Genomic DNA, 25,084 nt, shown 5'->3' on the forward strand with positions numbered 1-25,084 from the left:
GTGTTGTTTTTCTTCAAATAGTCCGTTGATAAGAAAACATCTCTTATCTGATCAATCAATCATTGCTTGTTGAAAACCCACCTACCCACCTGTGGGTGGTTCTGTCAAAAAAGTTAAAGCACATCTTCAGAATGGACAGCCTATTTTGTTGTTGACAATTACGCTTCATGTGAAAGAAAAACCGAGTCGTCAGTCGCCTTTCATTATAGGTGTAATAGATCCTATGCCACCAGTACGGGTGTATAGCTTCATCCATATCTGATATTTTTGCTGTCAAACAAATTAAATGTAGGACAATATGCAAGTTGCCATTATACCAGTGACCAAGTCCTTCTTGTCTGCCGAATCAGACATCACTCTACGTCGTGCAATCCGATTGGTCAGAGGACGTGCAGGCGATTTTACACCCCTGTTTCATTTACCATTGATCTCAGACGTGTCCGTTAACACAACATCCATATTATGTTTTCATGAAATCCAATGATAGTTCCATTTCAGTAGATACGTGAACAAACGGAAAATTTTAAGAATTGCAACTTGGGATATAGTTCATGTAACACGACACCCCGCTTCTCAACGTGAATCTAATTCAAAGTGTTACGATAACCTGCAAATGTCACTCTAAAGCGTGATTTCGTATTACATAACGAATATACACCCAATCTGGAATGAAAACAATGTCTTTGCGCGGCATGAAACATCCGAACGTGGCTGAACATGCCTGACGCAAGGCATTTACTAGAAAATTAACTAGATGAATATGCACTCTAACAATGTGACATTTATCTGTTTGAAGATACTGGACAGATATATACCTTATATATAGGCCTTAAGAACACCCGTTGAAGCATAGCCTTCGTTACTGGCTCTCAGACAGGATTAACTTTCAGGAAGCTTGATACTAAGGTCGATGCCATGTGGAGAAAGCTAGGGTTGTCTGGATTTGAACAGAGTTCCTGCTGTGAGTCTAACAGAATCTTTACGTTGAATTAATCCCAAAAGTGTGTTATATTTAACAGAACAGTCTGGTGCAATAGCACACAATACATTCCACCATCATTCCGAAAACAGACTTTCTGTTAAATTGAACAGATTAATCTTTCGAGTGTGCCTAGGACCTATATAACAGAGTTTCCCTGAGGCCATATTTCACATCTGAAGACACCAATAATTTGTTTTTGTTAGTGTTTCTTTACATACCAATAAACTATTTTATAATATCACATGTACTAAGTAAGGCGAGAGGTGCTTCCGTAACAATACATTCTGTAAAACTATGTTAAGGTGAAACACAAGTTTATTATTTTGATCGTTTTTATAATCTTTTTGTGTATTTAGGCTTGACGTAAACACCTAAAATGAATGACATAATGTTTTATTATATTTCAAATATCGTACGATTGCAGGAAATTTACTTGTGACCAAATTAAAAAAAATATGGCAATCCTAAAATTCCCGTAGACGTTCGGACCTCATTTTAAGCATATGGAAAAGAAACGAGATGTCTTTCGACTTTCCGGACGACTTTTGTCGTATTTATTCTGTAAAGGCGTGTGATTTTGGTCTTCGTTGTTTTGGAATGATGGAATTTTTGTTTATAAAAAGAATTAAATATGGCATGAATTCTACGTTAACGTAGCCATGCTGGCAACACTTGACCTGCAGTATAATGTTATTTACTCAGCAGAAATTGGCTTTGTTCGGATCAGCCTCACAGATGAGGATAACATTTGTCACGTTCTGTGCTCTCACTCGGTTGCTGTATGATGGAATCTTGGCATGCCATGCCCGTGAAATATACCGTCAGATCGGAATGATAGACAAAAATGTAACGGTAGAATGGTTTGACATCAGTGAAATAACGCTGGTCGAAGGTTCAAATTTATCTCAATATGCGTTGGTGTTTGGTAGATAAAACGATTATCAATATCCTAGACACTGCCGAATGGCTCTCTGTGCGCCCTAAATCCGTACCCACTCCGCCACCCCAACCGCCACCTCCAACACCATCACAGGCAAGAACTTGCGTTTTGAATCTCATGTGGATAGGTCCTGAAAAGTATGGAGAATTGCAACATTGCTAAATGCTTTCGGTGTGGACGTGCATGGCTTTTGGGTGTTTAACGAATGTCGCAGTGAAAAGGGTTTGGCCGTCGCCTATATATGGGAATAGTATCTCAGCTCTCCTCGTCAGTGGCTGGCATAATAAAAAATACTATGATTCAAATGTAAATATACCTTGGAATTAGCTCGTCTGGCTTTAATGGTTAAGGTGTGCATGGACTAATACGGCAATGACCCAGGGGGGTGCTCGAAGGAAGCGTGGGAAATCAATAGCACCACGCAGCATTAGTATGACGTCCAGGTAGATCGGTAAACACGCTTTAATGCAGCAGTCATGGGTTGACATGTATACACCTGGTCCAATCAATCTGCCAAGCAGGGAAAGCCGACTTCAAAAGGATGGCCTGTTGCTATCCAGTGCTGATGGCCAGGTATTTACCCAATAAATCCGTCACCAGTCAATCGTAAACCACCTTAGGACGTCCTTATGTTAATAATGCGCAATTCTCCATTTACCTGTGCTGAGAGGTTAAGTATTCGCTAAGTAGCCTTAAAGGCAACATTGGTCATGTATTCGGCTTCGTTTTTCAGGGTACTGAAGCCTGCAATAAGCTTTTGGATCAAATCCGCTATTTATCGATCTTGAAAGAAAAACTTACGCACCCACAGTATCCAATGGATTTATCTTTTAATAAACCAGGCATCCAAACGATCATCTCAATTGAAAAAAGACATCTTCTCCTAGAATATCCTGTTGCCACATGACCAAAATAATACATTTCCATTTTGTCCGAATAACTAATTTATGCGAAGCTGAAACCGTTCCAGAAGACTCAATAAGCGTACATAAAAACAGATCAACAAATCCATAGAAAAGACTCACCACGTCCTAGCAGGTCATTGGGCATATATAAACACAACAGTCAATATATCCCAGCAGAATAATCGACATATCTCAAAACAGCAGCTCACATGACACTGGAAAATAATGAACATATCCCAAATCAGCAACCAACATATCCCAGCAGAACAATCAACATATCTCAACACACCTGTCAACATATCCCGGCAGAACAATCAACATATCTCAACACACCAGCCAACATATCCCAGCAGAACAATCAACATATCTCAACACACCAGCCAACATATCCCAGCAGAACAATCAACATATCTCAACACACCAGCCAACATATCCCATCAGAACAATCGGCATATCTTTTCTCAGTCGGGGGAAGCTCGTGTTAGACTCGTACGTATTTCCTAGAATAGTCGTGACATTGTCGTAGTAAAGGCGTACCACTCCAGAGTACTTGTTGAACACTCGTGGATTAGTCGTATTAGTCCTACTGTTGTCGTACAATACGCATGTGTCTGTCTCTTCTGTTTCCTGCATATTATCATTGCAGCTAGGGCACCATACAAAACAATATCTTCCTCACCTGATTCTTTCAACATGTTAACAGTAGCCATTTTGAACAAATATGATCACAAGATTATTATCTAATATCGTTGAAACGGTCGAACAGGTCGTGCCTCTGTTCTACTACACTCTTACTTAGCTCTGGTCTGGTCGTAGAAAGGTCGGGGTTGGTCGAGAACAAATCGTGGCAGTATCTTCCTGTAGCCCTACTACGGTCCTGATTTGCTTGTACCTAGGTTCTCTTTCGTTCTCGACCAACCGAGACTAATGCCCGGTTAAACAGGACTGCAGTAGGTCTATACACGACAACAACATGAGTTATCCCGATTTTTGTCAAGACTAAGTTGGCCTCCAGTCCTGAGATAAATCGGCCTCTTGGGAGATCTACTTAAGAGCTTAAGAGTTGTGTGAACTGTAAGATAGGCAGAGCTGTGTCAGGGCTCTTGCAGCCAGGATCGGGTAGGATGTGGGATACGCAGGGCTAAATGACAGCGTAAAGAAAAATGATTAGGTTAGCTGTGAGACAAGCTAATCTGAGTCAGAGGTCGACAACTGGTGTTGAAGGGACCCTAAGATAAACGAAGCTAAGGTAATATTCAGGGTAGGATGGGATGGTATCCAGGGCTGAATCGGCACTGCAAAAAATGATTGGGCTTTGAAGACGTTATTACATAGGCCTCACCCTTGTCACTGCCATATCATACTCACACAGGCGTACGGTCTCATGATTAATCAAAGTAAAATCACTAGGGAGAAAGCAGCAGCCAGGACTGGTTCATGAAAGTGATACTGTTGAAGTTGTGATTGTGTACACCTGTACTAAAAAGACTCCCAAAGAATTTCCGTTAGACATGCCGCATACAAGTGCGAATGACGCCAACAGTTTTATTCTGTATGAAGGAGTCGTCCCACACTTTTACACGCGTTAACACGACATTAACACATATTCTAACCAAATGTAGACACTACAGTATTCATATTTTCCCTCCTGTGATCTTTGTTCCGTTGAAGTTAAAAGAAGGAAAATCAACGTAAAATACCAATATTGAGACGCAGCAGAACAACAAAAGCCCCTATTACTTGCGGTTTTCTCCTCAAAAGTCGTAGACTGATTAGGGTACCGGGTTGGTATGTATCTCGGTAGACATGTTGGATCCAAAAGATCCTCGCCCGACTTTCACAGAAGGCATTGCCGATTTGTCTTGCTTTTACTGCACTGTGAAGTGTCAGACAACCTGTCAAGTTTCCCTTGGGCTTGCTTGATTTGACATGTTTGATATCGCTTAATTTCAGAGCATTGTACACAAAGGCATCCTGACCACTTGACATTTACAGAGACCTTGTCGTTTGTAGGCTGCGTTCCATGAACTGTTAAACGACCTGTTCAAGCCTCCAAGTCGGATAAATTGTTTCGTTCTTTTTCTTTCTTTTTAATTTATTTTATTGTTGACTATTTTAATTGTTTGTTGCAGTGATCTTTGTTTAAGCCACTAAACAGCCACCTCAGGTCTATTACACATAAGGTCGATTTCTGACACAAGGGAAAATTCAAAACCTCGCCACAGCAACAGGTTTTGGTACTGCCAGTTTGGACACACATGTACGAGCACCTGGGCCTATATAGGATTCAGATATGTAATGTACACACACCTGGGTTTCCAGGACTCACCTGCTCTTAAGTGGGCTTCCAGGTCCCACCCGTCCTTAAGTGGAATGTACAGACACATGAGTTTCCATGACCCACCTGGCTTAAGGGGAATGTACACACAACTGAGTTCACAGGACCCACCTCCATGTCTCACACGCCTTTGAGTGGAATATACACACCGCTGGGTTTCCAGAACCCACCAGCCCTTAAGCGAAATGTACATACACCTCGGCTTCCAGGGCCCACCTGCCGTTAAGTGAAATGTACACACCTGGGTTTCAGGACCAACTTTCGCGTGAATGGAATGCACACACACTTGAGTTTCCAGGACCCACCTGCAATTAAGTGGAATGTACACACACCTGAGCTTGTAGAAATGTAGGGCCCACCTGTCGGTATATGGGATGTACGTGCAGCTGGGCTTATATATGACCCACCTGCCCTTAAGTGGAATGTACACGTACCTGGGTTTATATAGGAACCACCTGTCGGTGTCGGTGGAATGCATGGGATGTACGTGTATCTGGTCTTACGGGACCCACTCCGGCTTAAGTGAAATGTACACACACCTGGGCTTATATAGGACTCACCCCACCTTAAGTGGAATGTACATACACCTGGGCTATATAGGACCCACCCCACCATAAGTGGAATGTACACACACTTGGGCTTATATTGGACCTATTTGTCGATACGTAGGATGTACGCACACCTGGGCTTACAGGACCCACCTGCTTGTAAGTGCAACGTACACACACTTGAGCTTATATAGGATCCACCTTCACCTTAATGGAATGTACACACACCTGGGCTTATATAGGCTGTCGGTCTGTGGGATATACGCGCAGCTTGGCTTGTCACATGAACTTCCAATCGCCCTGTTCAAGACCCTCCAGGCTAAAGTGGAAGCATTTTCTTCTTTATTGATTTTTTGATGTTGTGACCTTTATTTAAGCCACAAGACAGCCACCTGGGCCCGATCCCATGCCACAATACCATTTTTGATATAGGTGAAAATTCAAATCCTTGTCACAGAGCTCAGGTTTTGTTACTGGCAGTTGAAATGTTGACACATATGTACATACAGCTGGGCTTATATAGAACCCAGCTGCTCTATCCCAAGATAGTATAGGTGAAAGCTTAACTTATAAACATAGTGAAATATTATTAAAAGACAACCAACATTTTCACATTGCACACAGTATGGGTATTAAGTTAACGGCAATCACCGTATGATGGCTAAAAGATGAGATTTTAGTTGTGATTTCAAGAGAGGTCGAAAGGGACACTCTTTTAGTGACTTTAGTAACTTATTCCATTCAGTGGACCTTTTATATCCAGTGAAAAACATGCGATATCAGAATCATGGAAGGTTCCGTAGAAAATGTTTATGAATGTTTACTCGGTTGCGTAATGACCTAAGTAAGAAGGTCTTTGAAAGATGAATCCCCAAGAGAGAGTCAGCATGATATGGACTTATTTATTTATTTATTTATTTATTTGATTGGTGTTTTACACCTTACTCAAGAATATTTCACTTATACGCCGGCGGCCAGCATTAGGGTGGAAGGAACCGGGCAGAACCCGGGGGAAACCCACGACCATCCGCAGGTTGCAGCTAGACCTTCCCACGTACGACCGGAGAGGAAGCCAGCACAAGCTGGATTTGAACTCGCATGATATAAAAAGTTGCATACTAAGAGTATATAAATATATTTTAAAATACATGTAGTTCTACTTTATTTTGACATGAATTGTAACGAAAATATTTTCATACCATTGCTTCTGGTTTGATTAGTAAAACTGAATTTACTAAAAATCAAAACTGAAATCCGATGCATGTACTTCCTGTATAGGTTTAATATTACCAGTCCCTGGGCCATTAACAGGCCGCGTAGGCTTCATGTTGCCAGTTCGTGTTCCATTAACAAACAGCGTAAGTTTAATGTTGCTAATCTGTGTTCCATTAACAGACAGCGCCGGGTTAATGTTGCCAGTCTTGGTTCCATTAACAGACAGCGTAGGTCTAATGTTGCCAGTCCGCGTGCCGTGATCAGACCGTGTATGTTTGATGTTGCCAGTCCGTGTACCGTGAGCAGGCCCTGTATGCCTCTCTTTACCAGACCAATACGCTTCACCAGGCTGTATACCCATAGACACACCATTTATATCGGTGCCACATTGAATTTGAGAACTACATTGTGACAAGCTTCATAAGCTTTCAGATCTTACATCATTGGCATATATACTGTACCCCTGGCTTCCCTTTAAAAACGGTTTATAGGTTCCCAGAATATTCCCGGTCCAGTAGGTATAGTACTGAGAACGCGTATACCGAAGGTTCAGCTTTTATTGCAGACGTGTTAAAATGGATACGTGTTATCCCCCACCTCCACCATTAAGCTACGACTTCCCGGTAGATGCCGTGGTGCGAGTTCTTATTATCCAATGACCACGTGGTATCGATTCTAAGCTGGGATCAACTACCTTGCAGCGGAAGTTATACGTATAGCTGGTTAATAAAGGGGAATGATCGTTTAGGATTTATTCACACCGTCCCGAGGTGAACTCGATAGGCGGGCAAAGCGGACGTCTCTTGATATCGTAAACTGACCATTTAAGAATAAAAAAGGGAAGGGGCCTACGTGCACCGGAGCGAATCCCGAGGTGATTTTCCTCTTCTATCCCATGCTCTAGATTTAGTGTTGGCCTTCGGCGATATTTTGCTGGGAACCGATTCACCGACGCCCGCTGTGTCACCTCGCCAAGGAGGCATTGTTTGTCGCGGGTGAGCATGGCAACCAGGCTTTGCGAAGCAGACGTCTGTGACCACAAAAGCATCTACTGTTTACAAGATATATGACAATTAAATTAGATCACATTTACGTCAGAAAGTGAAACAGGAAATGAGAATGAGATGTTAAATTTAGCTTGACTTCGATCCGAAAGAAATAACAAATGGAAGAGTTGGCGTGCTGGATTTTGGTACAAAGGAACATGGTCATAAATTAGAGTGCGTACAAAAGTAATAAGAGGAAGATTTATGTTTGTCTTATTTATGGTCTGTAATCTTCAGTGAGTCTAAGTAACTGATTTTGACAGATTTTAGGAGTTGTATAGATTACAGAAACGTGTTTTGAGTTTTTCTTGGATGGTAGGATCATACTACTGGGACTCTCAGCAGCATAATTAATATTTTATTACCTCTGTTTGCCTCTAAAACACACTTTTTGGGGAGGACTTTTGTTGCAAATACCAGAAATATTTCATATTATTGCGTGATATACTTACTTATATAAATACTTATTTACTTATATTTACCACGTTGGAAATGTAAACCATTGATGTAACATGCATTGCACGCTGTGAAATTCTAATGAGGCCAATAGAGCGGAAGTGGAGCCTTTACAAAATTCCCGTGTTTTGAAATTCCATGATTGTGCAAGTAGCTTATAGCATATTTACTTGTTCACTTACTTGCGTCATTACATGTATAATTAATCGATCGATGAGTTCTCGGCAAATAAATAACTAATACATAGTGGGGCTTACAACACGGGATTTTTAAAACAAACAAAGCGACCGGTATACCGCACAAAGACGACGTAAAACAGTTCTAACTACACCGAAAGAATCCAATCGCCATTCATATATTGATTTTGCTGCCCACTTCCCTATTCAAACTTACCTATATATCCACAATCAATTTCTTAATGATAAAACAAAATTTAAACAAAAATCGAAGGAAGCTTGCTTTATATAACCACTATATAGCCTACCTACGCTACAACATAGAGGTTGAAAAGTCTCCCACGCCAGTTCGTTGCAATTCCACGAACTTAACTATGGGCGTTGATCCACTCTGGCTGGTCTGGTTATAGCGTCCGGAGTGACTTGTTCCACAATTATGGTGTGCAAGTCTGTACGTTCGAGAGTTCGTTAGTAACTTGCTCAGTGGTCAGTGTTTTACACCGGTTTCATCTACACCGCGAGAAAAGTTTTGGTCAACTGACTCAAACACCTGGGTTATACAGCTAAACTAATTCAACTCATATGACCAGATCAGATGAGTCTTGAAAGACTACTGTGAGTTTTCCGACTAACCAAGTGAGTCAACAGTATAACCAGATGAGTTTCATAACTTAGCTGATCTGGTCATAGGACTCAGTCAGTTGACCCAAGCTTTTCTCTCAGTGTAGTGATAAGCATGGCGTTGTGTTATTTGAGGAGTGGTTAAAATTAAGCATTTTCAATGGTCAGGCTTATGGGTTGAGGATGCTTTAGTCCTCGAATTTATCTACCGCCTTCTTTTTGATACCTGACAAACCTCTTGACTTATACCGCAGTCGAACCGGCGAGAGCTGGATTCGAGCACTCGACCTCACTGGCCAAGGACCTGGAATGAATGACTAAATGCTTGGGATTTAACGTCGTACTTTTTTCAGTCATATGACAACGAGAATCATTAGGTGTGCACAGATTTTGTTTTCTTTTATCAGGACGAGTCCATGCTACCAAAGTGCTGCCTCTAATGAAGTATAATGCCGAAGAGACCAGACATGAGACCCCACCCAATCACATGATACTGACATCAGGCCAACCAGTCATGTTTCCTTGCTCTAACCTCTTAGTGCTGAGCGTTAAGCGAGGCAGTAGCAAGTACCATTTTTAAAGTCTTTGGTATAACGGGGCCCGGGTATAATCCCTGGGTCTCCCGACTTCGAGATGGACGCTCTAACTAAGGGCCTGGATGTTACAGTGAGCCATCCCTTAAACCATCTGATCTAGTGAGTGGCCGTGTATGGCATTAAAGAACAATCAGATATAAATAAATAAATGAATAACTATAGCGACATGACAATATTCATGGTTAACGGCATGACAAATTAGCAACAATATTGGAAGGCTTGTCAACGTGGAATCTGTACAAAATCAGATACTTAAGCCTTATGACCGTAACTACGCACCAGAAATTTAAAACATATGAGAACAAACGACGATGTTGGTAATCCGTACCAAACTATATTTTACTGTATAATCTGTATTGTTTTAGCCCTGTTCAACCCGCTCTGGCTCCTGAAGTAAAACTTAATGTTTATTTATGCCGCACGATTTTTGTGGACATGCCTTCTTACGCTTCGACGGAGCTGCTCAAAGTTGTTGGTTTTATTTTGAGGGATGGTGTACTTGATCGTGGGAACAGCTTTGAAATGTGCATGCACGAATCCAGAGCACTCATTTTGTCTTCGTGTTGAATATACGTACCGGTACATAGAACATCAGATTTTGAAGCAGGCTTGACAACGTACGCCACTGGCACACCAGCCTTACTGTTTATCATCAGCAGTAACACAAAACCCACGTTTGATAACACTGAAGACTGCTCTGTTAGACGAGACACAAGGGACGGCGCAGACAAACCATAAATCAAAATGAAAGCATAAAATCAAAGCTATCTGTCGCGGTGATCTATGTTCATCCGTCAGCTCTAAATTACTTTCCTAATCAGCAGTTAAATAAATAACAGAGTTTTTAGCGATGATCTTCTTGTACGGTCAGTTTTGTACCCGCGCGAATTTTGCTCTAGTCTTCGCGTCTGTAATAGTTAAAGCAGTTCTGTAGGGATGCCATATATGGAGATAAAATGGGGATGTAGGTGACAAAGACACCGTGCAAACAAAAGCATTTGTTACCATAGTCCATGCACATCTGCCGACCGTTGAAAACCACGTCAACAGTAGCAGTAATTGTGTGCGTATTGAAGAACCTTTTCAGCTGCTATTTGTTTTTCACAGCATGAAAACAAAGCACGGCGTGGAAAGTTGTTATAGGTAGCGCAAAACACATGGTAACCAAGGTGGATTGATTGGTGTAGAGCTTGTGTAATGGGGTGTGGTAGAAATACTCCGTTACCTGTTCTCATCGACGTATTGGTAGACTGTAGACTGATTGTACATTTAGAAGAGCCCGTGTATTTGCCTTATGGCTATCTCAACAGAGATGAGCAGCAAATCTAGATTACAGATACCGTATTTCAGCAGTACAGATACCTCATACACTGTTTGTCTAACAAACAAGACCCTTTAAACTAAGTAATTTCCATATTTAGTGACACAGGTGTAGATTATCCTTCTATACTTCCTGTTACGTCTGCTGCTGGATTATTGATTACAGCCAAAGTGCTGCCAGAGCGGCTCATTTGTATCATGATTGAGAAGTTTGAACTCTTTCTACTATCCGCTGATACTTCAGTAAATAATGCTCTCCCTGAGGTATCTGTGTGAAGAGTATGCAGCTAGTTTTGGACGCTTATGTTTATTCCAATTGGCATTGCATGTACGATCACTTTGGTGGCCTAGTCTTTAGAGAGTCCACCTCTACTTTCGACTCGGGATAAAACCTGGTTCGGGTCACACCAAATACTTTAGAAATGTTACCTGTTGCTGCCTCGCTTGGCTCACCACTGACATGGCATATAATATTACCCCCAGTATATGTGTTGGCGCTCACCACTGACAGGTTAGAGGGAGGACACAAGACTGGTTGGCCCAGTGTCAGTATAATGTGATTGGGTGGAGTGTGATGCCTGATGACTTCGGCATGTTGTTTCAGTGGCGGCAGGACTTTGACGACATAGTCTCGCGTTGGAAGACATAGAAGTGAAAATCATATGGCGTTAAACACCAATAAATGATTGAATCAATGAAATTCCATCTGCAATCGATGTCTTTTATTGAAGGTGTAGGTTTCTTTTCTGATGTCTGGTTTCATGTGTATTTGTAGACCTGTAGAGACTTGCAGCTGGATCCATCTGATATAGACTTTGTCGGACTTGCTGTAAATAATAATGTTAATTCTGATAACAATGATGATAATTATAATGATAGTAATAATAATAATAAAAACCAGCAATGTACCTGTGTGTATCACGTGCTACTCCATGCACAATCAAGGACAAGATCAACGATGTCTCTATGCAAACAGGCCTATGACGTCTCTTTAATTCTGTTACATGGTTCATGGTACTTCAGTATTGGTAGCTCGTCACATGTCATAATGCCCAGCTTCAGTTCTAAATGAATGAATGCATGCTTGTGGTTAATCAGCAGTTACACTATATCGTTGTGCGAGCACGTAATGCTGACGAGACGTTTACTTGGTTAATATGTATGCCCTCTGGTGTCTGGTTGCCATGGTAAGTTAGAATGGCATATAATATTACACCCAGTATATGTGTTATATATTTCCGAAAATAAGACTAGAATAGACCAGGAATATAAAAAGTCTTTATAAAGAAAATTAAAATTGAGTTGCTATAAATCACAAGGAGGGGTACTCAGTAATAGCGCACAATGAAAAGACAAAGAGAATCGGCACGCATGAATGAAGCGTTGCTATGGATTATTTGCGATTATAAGGTCAATTTAGTACACGGTAGACATCTGCTGTCCAATGCCGACTTAATGGCGAAGCGCGGGGCTGATATACTCAATGTTTAATCGATTCGCTGCAACCTCTCAAACCTCCTCTAGACAGATAGACTAAGGTTCTGCTCGTTACCCTCTGGGTGTATTTACGCGCAGACCGCCATGACCTTTGTATCATCCTGAATGTGCGTGTACGGTGTGTCGGGGGTGGGGGTGTTGGTGATGTTGGGTGTTTGTAGGGGATGAGGCAACGAGAAACAGTTTGCTATATAGAGGACACAGGAAAGCAGCATAATACTTGCCGGATTAAAGATGGAGATTACACATGTCAGACCTGATATACGCCCAGATGGAAGACCACCGTGTAATTAAGGGTGATCAACTGATGGAACAGTCGTGCATAAATGTTCTTCCGTGTTGTCTCAGCAAAACTGTAGAATGTCTATCCTTGAAAGTATTGTGTTTATTGAATACCAGTTTTATGCTTTTTATTCCAGACATGCAGTTCTGTAAATCCCTCTCCATGTTTTGGTTCGTTGGTCATTTGTGCAGTTTTTAACATCCTATCTTTTATTTATTTATTTATTTATTTGATTGGTGTTTTACGTCGTACTCAAGAGCATTTCACTTATACCACGACGGCCAGCATTATAGTTCGGCTACAAGCTGCGACTCACGCATGGTGCAAAAATGAACCCCTCGATCAAGGCCATTTTGAAGAACACCCTCTCAACAACAGCACCAACGTCGTCATGACCGTCCTCTTATAGAGATGCTCATTGCAGCCAAAACTTCCAAGGAGAAATCTGGGGAAACAAGTGTCTTTTGAACACCCCTTAATCTTCCCTCTCGTTAACTTACAGCTTTATACAGTGTGATCCAAGTTACAAAATAGCCCATGCTGGAAGAAAAATAAAAGTAAATGGGCATTGTTAACTGATTTCACTTTCGTTACATTTCCTAATATGGTACTCGCTGGAATAGATTCAGTCATCGTCTGACAACAACCTCATTTTTTCTGATAGATTACTCCGTTGCATAAAATGACATATGTCCTTTGAAGAAATGAAATGATTTATGTCAATAAATGCCCCAAAAAACCAACGGAATAATTGTTTCCACTGTGTGTTTAAATCAATGTCACGAGCTTTCGGTGCCATACATACATTTTTTATATATCTAAATAAAGTGGCCGTAAACGTTGGTGCAAAAAAAAAAGAAGAAACAGTGGGAAATATATCATTATATACACAAGATGGATCAAATTTCACATAAACAAAGTTGTTTCTGTGTTGTTTATCATTGTAAATACCTGGGTCATGATAGAAAATATTCCCTCCTGCTAAATATTTAGTTTTCAGCATAGTTTCTTATCAAATTGCCTCACGAAGACTTTCAATGAAACCATGGTTTCTTATTATTTCTTCCACCAAATCTCAAAATCAACAGTTCTGCCTCGCTCTACCACCTTAACTGACACTATCTTTATTAACTTTCACCATGATCATCTTTTGCCTAAAAATCTGACATCACTGACCATTCTCCAATATTCCACATTCCTAAAATTTCGTACCCACTCAAAGCATCAATGGACACTATAAGTATTAAGAGGTTTGCTGATACCGAACAGGAAACCTTTAAACAATACATTCAACAAATTAACGTATTGGGACGACCCTGTCTAACCACCCGAAATCCCCCTTAGCTACTGGATTAGATGGCATCCGGGCGTCTATACGAAACAAGTTTCTCCTTTCATATTTTTACCATTAAGACACATAATTAATCTTTCTTTCACGTGTGGAACGTTCCCTCACTGCTTTAAAGCCGATAAAGTTTCTCCAATTTACAAAACTGGCAAAACTGGTCGAAAATTATAGACCAATATCCGTTTCACCATGCATTTTCATGAAGTGGTAGACATCAAGGTCCGTAAACAGTACAACACAACTAGCTGAGGTATGTAATAACTTTATTGTGTACACATAAGGTTAAGGTTTCTCCACACCATTCAACACTGAAAATTATGTATGGAAAAATGAAAGCAAAAATTTGCAAATATGATTTTTATGATAAACTACATTAAAACTTGTTCTTTGGCACAAGGGAAAATGGAGTATTAAGCGCGATCGGTTCTATGGAATTCTGGAAATTGGGATATTTAGTGTCATCAGACGTGTGGCGTAAGGGAGATATTGGGAGAGTTTAGTGTGTGTTTGGAAACCGTTTATTTATTACACCATTAGTGACCAACAAATGAAACAACTACATACTTCTGTCCTCTATGCTTGATGGCACTTTTTACCACTATTATACTGGCTGATTGGTGCTGTCAAACCCATACAGAATCTATGGCCCAAAAAATTGTTTTCTCACAAAAAGAGGCACCCTTTACTAGCTCAACGGTACAACAAAATGACGTATAACAAAGGTGTAAACACATGTAGTACGTGAGAGCTGTGAAGATATTTCGAACTGAACATGTTTTGTTGTGTTGAACAATGAGGCTTGGAACAAGTTCTTTTAACTATCTCTTTCACTAAAGATTTTTTCTCAAGTGTCTCTCTTTTAGTGATAATGAAACCGTCAAATAAAGGCAGATTTTATATACCCAAAAAATTATCAACTACGAAAAACATGTTTGTTTTTATTGCTTGCTTAACTCTCCAAGGAGCTGTTAATTACCTTGCTTTGAGAGAGAGAGCTACAGAGATAAAAATCGAGCGATGACTAGCTGAGAAGCATAGAGCCGAGTGAATTTAGTGGCGGTTAGTCTTCGATTAGATTGATTGTTGAACAAATGGCTGTAAAATTGCGACTTACGAGGTTGGGTATTAACTGTGCTCTACTTGTCCAATATTTGCTGCATTCAATCTGCCAGGATGCGAAGATATCGACGGCCCCCATTCACGCGTTGTTCTCAATGTCGTTATCGTGAAATAAATGAAACTGTCAATAATCAAAGTTCTTTGGTTCGAGCGTTGCCATAGAGCCCGAAACAATGTTCAGTTTGATTTGTTGACAATCAACTTCAAACTGCTTAGAATTCCTCCGCGCTTCAGTTCATGCGCAAAAGGTACGTTATGATCTACCGGGTGGAGACAATGACGGCAAGAGTTGTCTCCACTTCCACCGATCATCGCTAATTTGTCTCCATGATTATCGACTTGCTGCGTGTGTTACGCACGTATCTTTAACTGTTGTATTCTGATGATATTTTGGCAACACGACATATTATTTTTCTTCTGTTAAAAGAGATTAATAATAATTCTATGGAAACACTGATTACCAAAATGTTCGAGTGTTTTACAATATGAAAATGGCTGATGATTTCCTAGATCATCAATGTGAACATATCTAATGGCATGGCAGACGGTGTCCCAGATCACCAATGTGAACATGGTTGATGTTGTTCCAGATTATCAGCAATGTTCCTTAGGTCATCAATGTGAACATGGAACATGTGTTCCAGATCTTCAATGTGAACATGGCTGATGGTGTCACAGATCATCAGTGTGAACATGGCTGATGGTGTCACAGATCATCAGTTTGAACATTGCTGATTATGTCCCAGGTCATCACTGTTAACATGGCTCGTGTCCCAGATCATCAATGTGAACATGGCTCATGTGTCCCAGATCATCAATGTGACCATACCTGATGGTGTCCCAGGTCATCAGCCTAAACATGGCTGATGGTGTCCCAGATCATCAATGTGAACATGACTCATATCCCAGGTCATCACTGTTAACATGGCTCGTGCCCCCAGATCATCAATGTGAACATGTCTGACTGTGTCCCAGATTGTCAGTCTAAACATAGCTGATGGTGTCCCAGATCATCAATGTGAACCTGACTCATCTACTCCAGATCATCAATGGCAGACGTGTCCCAGATCATCAATGTGAACATGGCTGATGGTGTCCCAGATCATCAATGTGAACATGACTCATCTTCTCCAGATCATCTATGTAAACATGGCTGATGGTGTCCACATCATTTATGTAAACATCGCTGATTGTGTCGTAAATCATCAACATGAACATGAATAACGGTGTTTCAAATGTCGGCTTTCAAACAAAACTTTGTTATGACATTGTTATGGTTTGATATAGGACCTCCTCCGTGGAATGGAAAGATATCACTTTGGATTGATATGATATTACCATGGTTTGACAAGATTACTGTTAGGTACGGTTTGACCATCACTTCAGTGTAGACCTTATGGTCTGACTTGTCATTGCCATCGTTTTACTCTTCTCTGGCATGGTTTGATTTGTAGAAACCATGGTTTAATCATCTTTGCTATGTTTTGAATCAATGTTGCAATGTCTTGAATCATTGTTACCCTTATATGTTTCTGTAAGAATTTGGCTTGACTGCTTCGCACAGTGTCAAACTGTTGATGATCGGATTCGATTAAACTTGATTGATTCGTCATACTGAAGAATTGTTTCCTTATACGATGTCGGTCAGAACAATAGGATGGAGGAATCGTAGAGGCCGGAATATACCACCGACCTTTGGTAAATCATACTGGTGAATTTTTCTACGTGTGACATAAAAAAACAAGTGGTCTTCACGGAATTACCTGAAAGACTATACAAAAAAAAATCAACACCGTCGACCTCTTATTGCTACCAAGGCTCCAAGTGCATCAATGGAATAGATGATTTGGCAATGTGATGGCGATTGGAAATCACAGTGAAGCTGGCACAAAAGCGATGCATGGAAGTCTTACTTAAATCAGACGACAGAGAACAAAAACACGACTTCTGCGTAATTTACTTACAGAGGTGACACTTCCTCTTCCCGTCAGGTACATGACTACCATCTTGTTAGATTGTTCATTATCTATTAAGTACATGGACAAACTGTTTATAATTTTTATCTTTCGTTATACTCGCCATAAAGTTTTTTCGAAACAGTTATTGCAGCTTCTTGTTATCATGTTGCATAGGTGACCTATTCAGTTCCATGATCTTTCATGACATGCACTGAGTCTATGTAAAATCTTTATTTATTTATTTATTTATTCATTTGAATTATGCTTCGAACATATGCAAATATTTTATGATACCTATATTTTAATCATATAATGCCGATGAAACCAGGCGAGGAAACCAACTCATGTCAGTCATGTATGTCAATTTTAAGCTGGAATAAATTGGTGATCACTCAAGGTATTGCTTAGTGAAACATAAGCGCTTGAATTCAGCCAGCAAACGTTAGATGTCATACAGCCCTACCCTAAAATATTAATAACAAGTCATAGTATGGAACGGATATTCGGAAAATAAAGCTCAAAGCTTCTGTATTATGACTGTTTATTGTAACTTTGAAACATTTCCCTGCTAATGAAGTATGAATGTATGTAATGAGCAATAGCATGAACAGTATTTGACTAAGCAATTGCCATAGGATTATAATAAAGCTCTCGGTCCTTTCAGTTCGCGAATGGCGTCAATCACTTAGCTTTCCTGAACACAACTATCTACTTTCGAACTCAAGACCGAAGGACAAAACACACATAATAAAGTCTGTCGGGGTCATTTAGGCTCTGATGAGCACGTCCGCCCCCACGCCATTCTGGTCTAATCTGACGTGCAAACGACGGGGTTACCAAGGCATCAAGTTTGTGATTAGTTGATGTGGTAATGTGAGTGACAAGGGCGTGAGGTCAAAATGCTCTAGCCACCGGGTAATCAGTACGTGTTTATAAATAGGTTTTGTCGTGCTTTAAAAGATATGGTAGAAGTTAATAGTACAGATGGAGACTATGCGTTACAAATCTGGCATATATGGTTTGTGCAGATAAACCATTGTTCATCTACAATCTGTGAAGTTACGTAGGGAGTGATATTTATTCAGCTCATTTGGCTTATAATCACAAAACGTCACTCTTTTCACCAGTCATTTGCGCTATGTTGCCGCTTTGTTGCAAGCTGCGGATGATCGGAGGTTTCCCCCATCTATGTCCGGTTCCCTCTCACAATGATAATGCTGACCGCGGTCGTATAAGTGACATATTCTTGAGTACGGCTTAAAACACCAATCAAATAAATAAATAAATAAATCTTTTTTCGTCGCATAATAGGGTAGTGCGTATTTATTTTGGTGCTGATTTGCGATAATTGTATTTTACAACCGTGATAATTAAAGTGACTGTAAATCAGCGAAGAATGGATTAATATATAACCTGTCCTGAATGTAAGTGACTCCAGTAACCGTGACGTGAGTATATGAATTATAAATGCTCGTGACACATACGAGCAGACAAGCGATGTGGTCAGTGAGTGTCAATGATCATTCAAGACAGTGATCCATCGGTAACTAAGTTAGGAAATCAACATATTACAATTAAGATGGATAGTACTGTACGTCTATATTTAATATTCACTTGAAATATTAGTGAATATTAAACGTGTAACCTGGCTTTATATTTATTTATTTTAATGGTGTTTAACGTCGTACTCTAGAATATCTCTCTTATTCGACGGCGGACAGCATTATGGTGGGAGTAAACCGGGCACAGTGCGATCTTTTGCGAAATACTGGCAGGCCTTCCGGAGAGGAAACCAGCTTGGGCTGGACTTGAACTCACAGTGATCGCTTTGGCGAGAGGCTCGTGGGTCATTGCGCCGCGCTGGCAGCCTAACCACTATGCCACGAAGGCCCCACTTAGCTTTAAGAAACTCTGGTCATCCCTCCGCGTTAACACGCTAACTACTAGGCCACGGAGGCCCCACCCGGCTATAGAAAACTATGGTTACAGATCTGGTGGATAAATTAAATACGCAGCAGTCCTGTCTTGCACTGGGCTACATGGGTAGACGTGGATTCAATGCCACTCTCGGATAGGGACATTCAAGATTTCCATAAGGTACATTGTTTTCAGAACCTTAGTGGATATTAAGAAGAATAAGCTGTCAACATTGCATGCTCCTACATATATCGATTTTGACAACGGGACATGGTATAGCGCTTGTCTCACGATTGCTGGGACACACGAGGGGCAGGTTCAAAACCGCCCTTAGAAAGGGGCTTGTAGATTTCCACTCTCTCACTCTTTCTTGGGCTTTCGGTGACAATAAGCGGTTGACGACCCTAGTGTGGCCGTCAGCATCGTCCAACGTTCGTTGACACCACCAATATGGTGTGTATACCTGTTCGTCACATGTGGGAAAGTACGTCAGTAACTTGTCAAAGGTCGGTGGTTTTGTCCCTTGTTTTCATCCATTTTATCGCCATTTTACACAGGGAAATTCTTGAGTATGGCCTTAAACAACAATCAAATGAATAAGTAGTTAAATAACGCGGTGTCATTGTGCTATACGCTTGAAGCGATACCAACCAGGTATCTTTATGCCAGTCTTAAAATGTGATGTTATTATCCCACGTTTTTAAAGCGGCACCAAATGCTGGCTGCCGTCGTAAAAGTGAAATATTCTTGAGTATGGCTTAAAAAACAAATCAAATCAAATAAATAAACAAAGCGGCATCAGTCAGGTATCAATATGTGTGAAGCATTATTGAAAATATTCAAACCTGTAGGAATAAGACAATGGTAAAATGCTGTCTCCCTCTGACGGGACTTGTGTAACATTGTGTAAAGTGTAGGGTTTTATAGTCGAAGTATACAGCCGAACACAATGTATATGTCCCGGCATGTAGTGACAGTAGAGTAGGATAAGAAAACTTGCTATTACCTACGCTTTATTAAGTAACAATGATGTATGTTAAAACAGATGATCACCATTACGGTCTTGAAGCCCTATATTTTCAGTCATGTCAAGATTGGTCTAGAGGTTCCAACATACCTGTCCATTGACATGATCACAGTGCGATGTTGTCTGGCCGTGCCAAAAGCCTTGAATATACATGGAACATATAAATGGAAACTACGTATGAACAAAAAATAATGGCACCATGGATTTACCATTCGTGAGAGCAATATAAGAAATTAATAGGAAGAAAAATTGCTTAAAGTAAGATTTATGTGTTTTTTACGTAAACACACAAATATGTGCCATTTAATGAGAATTCCTGTATATGAATATTCGCCGAATTGTCAGAAGGGCTGTAAATTTCCCCTTAGTTATGGTTCAGAGCCATTTAGAAGTATTAACATCATGCGATGAAAAGGAAGATGACAAAACACATTTCCTATAGTTTGTTTGGCTGGTTGTGTCAGAGCTACTAATCCGTCTTCCTGGCTCGCCATCAGTGGCCAGCTTGGACACGGCCAATATGTGAGTACTAGGGATCATTGCCGCCACACGGACAGGTAATCTGGACGTAAATCTCTGTATACAGATCACCTGTGTGGGGCTGCTGTCATCTGGCCCCACAGGCTGGCAATCGACACCCCGACACCTTACAGCCCTATATTGACTACGTCAGGTTGCTTTATTTAACACTTGTTGCAATTCAAAGCTAAGTTGTTGAGCTTTTCCAGACTGGAACTGGCACACAGCTTTTAGCTCGGCCAAATCTTGGACGGTGCTAATCTACCGGATATCCTAGCCTACTCCTGCCCACAGATCTCTTCCCCAACCCCCGGGCAGGCAGAGGAAGCGCCTCGCACGTCCGTCTACACAGCCGATGACCAAACAATAGCCAATCAATGTCACGGCTTTACCCCCTTGTTTTCTGGTGTGTATATATTGATGTACGTATGTAGTGTTTGATGCGGCATGTAACTGTTAGGCTTGGCCTTAAGCGAGAAAACATTTGTCGCTGACAAGAATTTTTTTCGGAGCAAGCACGGCTCACTAAAGTCGGTGGCACATCTCTCCCTCGCTGACGATGTCATTTCATATCACGTTATTGTGCATATTAGTGTGCACAGTCACTTATCAAAAATCCCCCACACCAGCGGCTCAATACAGATTTGGATCTGCTCACTCCTAAATCTTTGACCGTATAAAGCCACTCTTCCCACAGTTGTTTTCCAAGACCGAATTCCCAGAATTTCCCTGATATCGCGTTTGGCAGATTCGTGTTGACACGATACATGGCTCTGAATAAACATATTTAACTACTGAAATACCCTGCCAGCCATTTGAAAATAATATTTTTATTTCTAACAGTCAATTGTTAACTGATATTAAAATCGCTTTATAACAGTTTGGACTTAGAAATATCTGAATAGTCCTACACTGGTTTCCCTTGACTTCTTGTTTTCATTATTTTTCAAAGATATTTTAAATAAATATTGTTTGTGTTTGTTTGTTTTTTTTTTTACTATTATTCAAAGGTTATTACTGACTGGCTTTAAACATAGTTAACTTGGAAACAAGCAGTTGGAAACAGCAAATACTTCTGCAGCAATGTAGCCGATTAGACTGAGCGACAAGAAGATACCGTACCCAAAACGTTATTGATCGCCTAGGCGGGTACTGTGCATCCTTGGTGAAATATTTTTTTTTTATTTCTATGTTTTTATATTAGGAAGATCGAGGTAGCGACAGGTCTTCTACCGGCTTCCATATTTGGGTCAAGAAATTGTTTCGGCCAAAGACAAGAGTTTATCCTTGCTTCTTGCGAAATTATTGCCCACGCAATGTGAATTAGTTTTACAATATCACGGAAAAAAGCGACATATTCACTTATAAGGAATGACGTTGATTTGGAAATTTCTTTAGGAAACCGCATTGTTCGGGGCTAATGATCTTGAAAAATGAGGAAACATCAGTTACACACAAAATTCACTGAATAATTCTTACTGGTTTCTCCAGTTTATGCTGACTTTCTCTAGGGCTGTACGTGCAAAGGTCTGCCAGCAACCTGTGGGTATTCGCGGATTTCCCTCGAGTTATCGCCGTCTACAATGCTGACCACCGTCGGATAAGTGAAATATTTCTGAAGTATGACATGTGTAAATCCTACACGGTTTAAAGGCGTGGGTCACGTCTTTTTTAAGGCCGAATTACAACGGAAGCTCGATATGATGAAAATGTCTTATTATTTGTATACATAACTCATGGATAATGAAAGGGTGTTCAAGTCGATAATCGCTTTACTTATTTCCACTCCCCCTCCTCCAACTCACCCACCCCCAACATACCAGTTACCAAAGGAATATGGAAGAAATAATTTGTAAATAGTAAAGTAAATGTGTTAACAGAATTCAGTGATGCGAAGACACACTATATTCTAGGCATGATGAGGGGAAGATACACTATATTATAGGCATGATGAGGGGAAGACACACTATATTCTAGGCATGATGAGGGGAAGACATACTATATTATAGGCATGATGCAGGGAAGACACACGATATTCTAGGCATGATGAGGGGAAGACACACTATATTATAGGCATGATGAGGGGAAGACACACTATATTCTAGGCATGATGAGGGGAAGACATACTATATTATAGGCATGATGCAGGGAAAACACACGGTATTCTAGGCATGATGCAGGGGAAGACATACTATATTATAGGCATGATGCAGGGAAGACACACTATATTCTAGGCATGATGAGGGGAAGACATACTATATTATAGGCATGATGCAGGGAAGACACACGATATTCTAGGCATGATGAGGGGAAGACACACTATATTATAGGCATGATGAGGGGAAGACACACTATATTCTAGGCATGATGAGGGGAAGACATACTATATTATAGGCATGATGCAGGGAAAACACACGGTATTCTAGGCATGATGCAGGGGAAGACATACTATATTATAGGCATGATGCAGGGAAGACACACTATATTCTAGGCATGATGAGGGGAAGACACACGATATTCTAGGCATGATGCAGGGAAGACACACTATATTCTAGGCATGATGAAGGGAAGACACACTATATTCTAGGCATGATGAGGGGAAGGCATACTATATTCTAGGCATGATGCAGGGAAGACACACGATATTCTAGGCATGATGAAGGGAAGACACACGATATTCTAGGCATGATGCAGGGAAGACACACGAAATTCTAGGCATGACGCAAGGAAAACACACGATTTTCTAGGCATGACATCCAGTTCAAATTTCAGAGGCATTTCTGAGTAGGTCCATCAAAGGAGAAACCTCCTCGATTTAACGTTCTGTGATAATCAGTATTGAAAGAATTGATATGTTAGTGTGGCAACTAGTGTGTCGAGTGTGGTATTTCCCTTCAGTGTTTGGGACTTCTCAGGAATGATTGTTGACCGTAAAGAATGAATTAAACTCCGGAATTCGCTACACCAACGTGCCAAACGAGATGTTTTGATGAATTCTCCCTGTAGTTGACGGACTTGACGCTTACTTCGTAAGTCACTTTTTCATAACAGTTGTTGTAAATGACGTCACCTTATGATGCTTTAACCTATTTAACCCGAAGTAACGTACGACAACAATACCACGAAGCTACAAAGTTTTGTAAGAGTTGTAAATATGGCTCCTACGTTGAGTGTGATACATGTATTTTCCATCATTGATTGTGATTTCTCAGGATTCAAGGATTGTTGATTGTGAGGAAACTTCCTGTTGTAGTCACACCAACGTGTTAAACCAGATATATTTGGTCGCACAGGTAGTTGCCGGACTTGGTGATTACTGCGTTGACATCGTTAAGGTCCAGCCCGGCCTTTGGCCTCCCACCGCCGTGATAAATCAGGGTTTATCCACCTATAGCAGTAACCAAAGCTCCTTCAATCAGTGACAAGTCTGACGAGGCCCGTCAGCGGCTGGCCTCACTGTGGCAGATGGAGCAGTGAGGTGTATGTAAACCGATAAAGCAGCTCGGATAAGGACATTAATAGCTGGCTTTGTTTGTTGACATGTCTTCACCTTGAAAGGCTTGTCTTCGCGAAAAAAGGAAACATGGTTGCAGTTGATTTGTTTTCCTGCTGCCCCTAACGAGATTACGATCGGACTCTAACGGCCTCACACTGACCGGTGGTGTCTTAAGCCGTATTATTAGATTACTATCTCACCTTCCCGACCAGGTAACCATGCAGGTGTAAATCCGTAACTATGTCCGCCAAAAACAGGTGAGACACGATCCCTGGTATAGTCGATGAGGGATCAGTCTAGAGTTTGACGTGTTACGGAAGTTTCTTATTTTATATGAATGAAACTTGTTTGAGTATATTGTGAAGACGCCATCCGAAAAAATTAGGAAGCAGAATCATATTCGGTAATTTTTCTTTATATTGCAAGATGCAGTTACTCACCTATTTTTCCAAATTTGCTTAATTGATCAACCCATCTATATGTATATAACGACTTTACCGGGGCAAACCCTCTATGCATCCAAACATGTCCAAATAACCTGGTTACACCCTGCTCAATTGAATCACTTTGGAATGCGTTGTTAAGGACATTGGTATTCAATGTACGAATTAAACGCAATTCGTTACTGATGGCAAAAGGAATGTATAGGAACAGCATTTTGGCGTACGTTTACAAACACCACGTGCTGGCTGATTGGGCATGTCAGCTGTAGCTATGAATATATTAGACTCTCAGTTATTACGGATATGGTATTAATATTAAGAGTTTACATGTAAT

The 25,084-nt window shown here is 40.7% G+C and overlaps 1 protein-coding gene across 1 annotated transcript in view; it reads left to right on the forward strand.

The window, feature by feature from the left end:
• Nucleotides 1-1,892: 1,892 nt before the first annotated feature.
• LOC135473575 (mucin-2-like) overlaps nucleotides 1,893-25,084 on the forward strand; it is a 94,035-nt gene continuing 70,843 nt past the window's right edge. The window contains exon 1 of the mRNA XM_064753432.1: nucleotides 1,893-2,015. Coding sequence (XP_064609502.1) covers nucleotides 1,893-2,015 — 123 coding nt within the window. The remainder of the gene's footprint in view (nucleotides 2,016-25,084) is intronic.

The sequence above is a fragment of the Liolophura sinensis genome, chromosome 8 (assembly GCF_032854445.1).
Source record: "Liolophura sinensis isolate JHLJ2023 chromosome 8, CUHK_Ljap_v2, whole genome shotgun sequence".
Lineage (NCBI taxonomy): Eukaryota > Metazoa > Mollusca > Polyplacophora > Chitonida > Chitonidae > Liolophura > Liolophura sinensis.